We start from the raw sequence: 1731 nt of genomic DNA on the forward strand, positions 1-1731 counted from the left end.
AGAGAGAGAGAGAGAGAGAGAGAGAGAGAGATACAGATAGACAGACAGACAAAAACGATTTAGGACCGGTCTTCCTGTGGCTCCCTTCAGCCACTCGAAAATTTTTTTAAAAATAAATAAGATGAGTATAAAAAAGAGAGAAAAAATGCTGAAAGCAAAACAAGACACTGGATGTAAACAATATCTACAGACAGAAACATACAAAAACAAAACTAAAGAAAGGGACTGAAAGAAAAAGAAAAGCATTAACAATAACTAAAAGCAGGGGGAAACAATGTAATTGCAGAAATTTTACACCCAAAGAAAAAATATGTAATGGTTTTGAAGACAAGCTGCTTCGATCCTGAGAGGGACCTAAATGTCCAAGCAGAAAGATGGGGGTGCATTTTAAAAGTTCACTCTTGGCAATCGAACTCTTGACTTCTGCGTTCGACGGTGAAGCGCTTAACCGCTACACCACAGACGCCGGCACACCATGAGAGGACAATAACTTGGGAAGATGACGACAACAACAACAGCAACAACGACAACAACAACAGAAATACGATAAAACAATTGGGGGGGGGGGCATATTTTTAGAGGTGGCCTTAACACTTAACAGGAGAGAGGTGAGGGGGGACTGTTCAAGAGTTAGATATCTAGATCTAGTGACTTAAAACTTCTATAAAAGTATTAAAAGTAACTTACTATTCCGCTACGGTAGATCTAACTCTAGACTCGAGAGATGTAGGCTAAATAAACTTACCTGAATCAGCTCATCTAAGCTTTCTTGCAACGTATGACCTAACGTTGTATTCCTGTAAAGCTGGTAGCTCATTTTACTGTTTTCGGGAGGGGATTCCCTTGAGAATACTTCCACCAAATTCCAAAACTAGGGACAGCAAGCGGCTGTAAAGAACGCAATGGTGGAAAGAACCAAATCGAGCTGTGAGAAACCAAGTGTCGACCCAGACGAGAGTTGGGCAAACACAGGACAGGAAGAGCTGAGGATGCAAGAAGACAACAGACAGACGAGAGTACGAGAGAGTAGTTTCCCTTGGTGGATCATTCAAAACATCAATTGCTTCACGGTAGGCCTAACCGTTTTTCAACCACAAAACAATAATTGTGTCATATGATGTGGTTTCTTAGCAGACTGCTGAGAATGTCTTAGAAGAAAAAGAAGTCAAATGAGGTAGTACTTGAGAAACCCACGAAGGACGCTCGCTGATTGAAACAATCGGGAAAAGACAAACAGTTTTTCTGGGACACTTGAATGGACACAGGCTAAGATTAAGGGCCTTGATTCAAGGCTTGAACATCTAGATCTAGTCTAGATCTACTGGCCTAATAGTAGCTCTCAATGGCTGGGGTATATATAAAGGGTTGGAAATATTGTCGTAAAGATAATTATACTAAAGTACTGGTACAAATACAGAAACAGATGGGTGACGGGGAAAGATGAAGACAATGTGAAGCTTTTTGTTGAGAGCATCCAAGCAAATGAATGAAAGGAGAACCATGATTGCCGATGTCTGGCCGATGTCCCCCCGACCCTGTTGTATGGTGCACACACGTGGCCGATGTCCCCCCGACACTGTTGTATGGTGCAGACACCTGGACTATGTCCCCCCGACACTGTTGTATGGTGCAGACACCTGGACGATGTCCCCCCGACACTGTTGTATGGTACAGACACCTGGACGATGTCCCCCCGACCCTGTTGTATGGTGCAGACACCTGGACGATGTC

The 1731-nt window shown here is 43.1% G+C and overlaps 1 protein-coding gene across 1 annotated transcript; it reads right to left on the reverse strand.

Moving 5' to 3' along the window:
- Positions 1–745: 745 nt before the first annotated feature.
- LOC106013991 (transcription initiation factor IIA subunit 2) lies at positions 746–1035 on the reverse strand (the record flags this gene model as incomplete). Its single annotated transcript, XM_013090966.2, is given in 1 exon segment — positions 746–1035. A coding segment is annotated over 1 exon segment (72 nt), but the record flags the coding sequence as incomplete, so codon positions are not given.
- Between the last annotated feature and the right edge of the window lie 696 nt (positions 1036–1731).

Source organism: Aplysia californica, unplaced genomic scaffold (genome assembly GCF_000002075.1).
Source record: "Aplysia californica isolate F4 #8 unplaced genomic scaffold, AplCal3.0 scaffold01743, whole genome shotgun sequence".
Lineage (NCBI taxonomy): Eukaryota > Metazoa > Mollusca > Gastropoda > Aplysiida > Aplysiidae > Aplysia > Aplysia californica.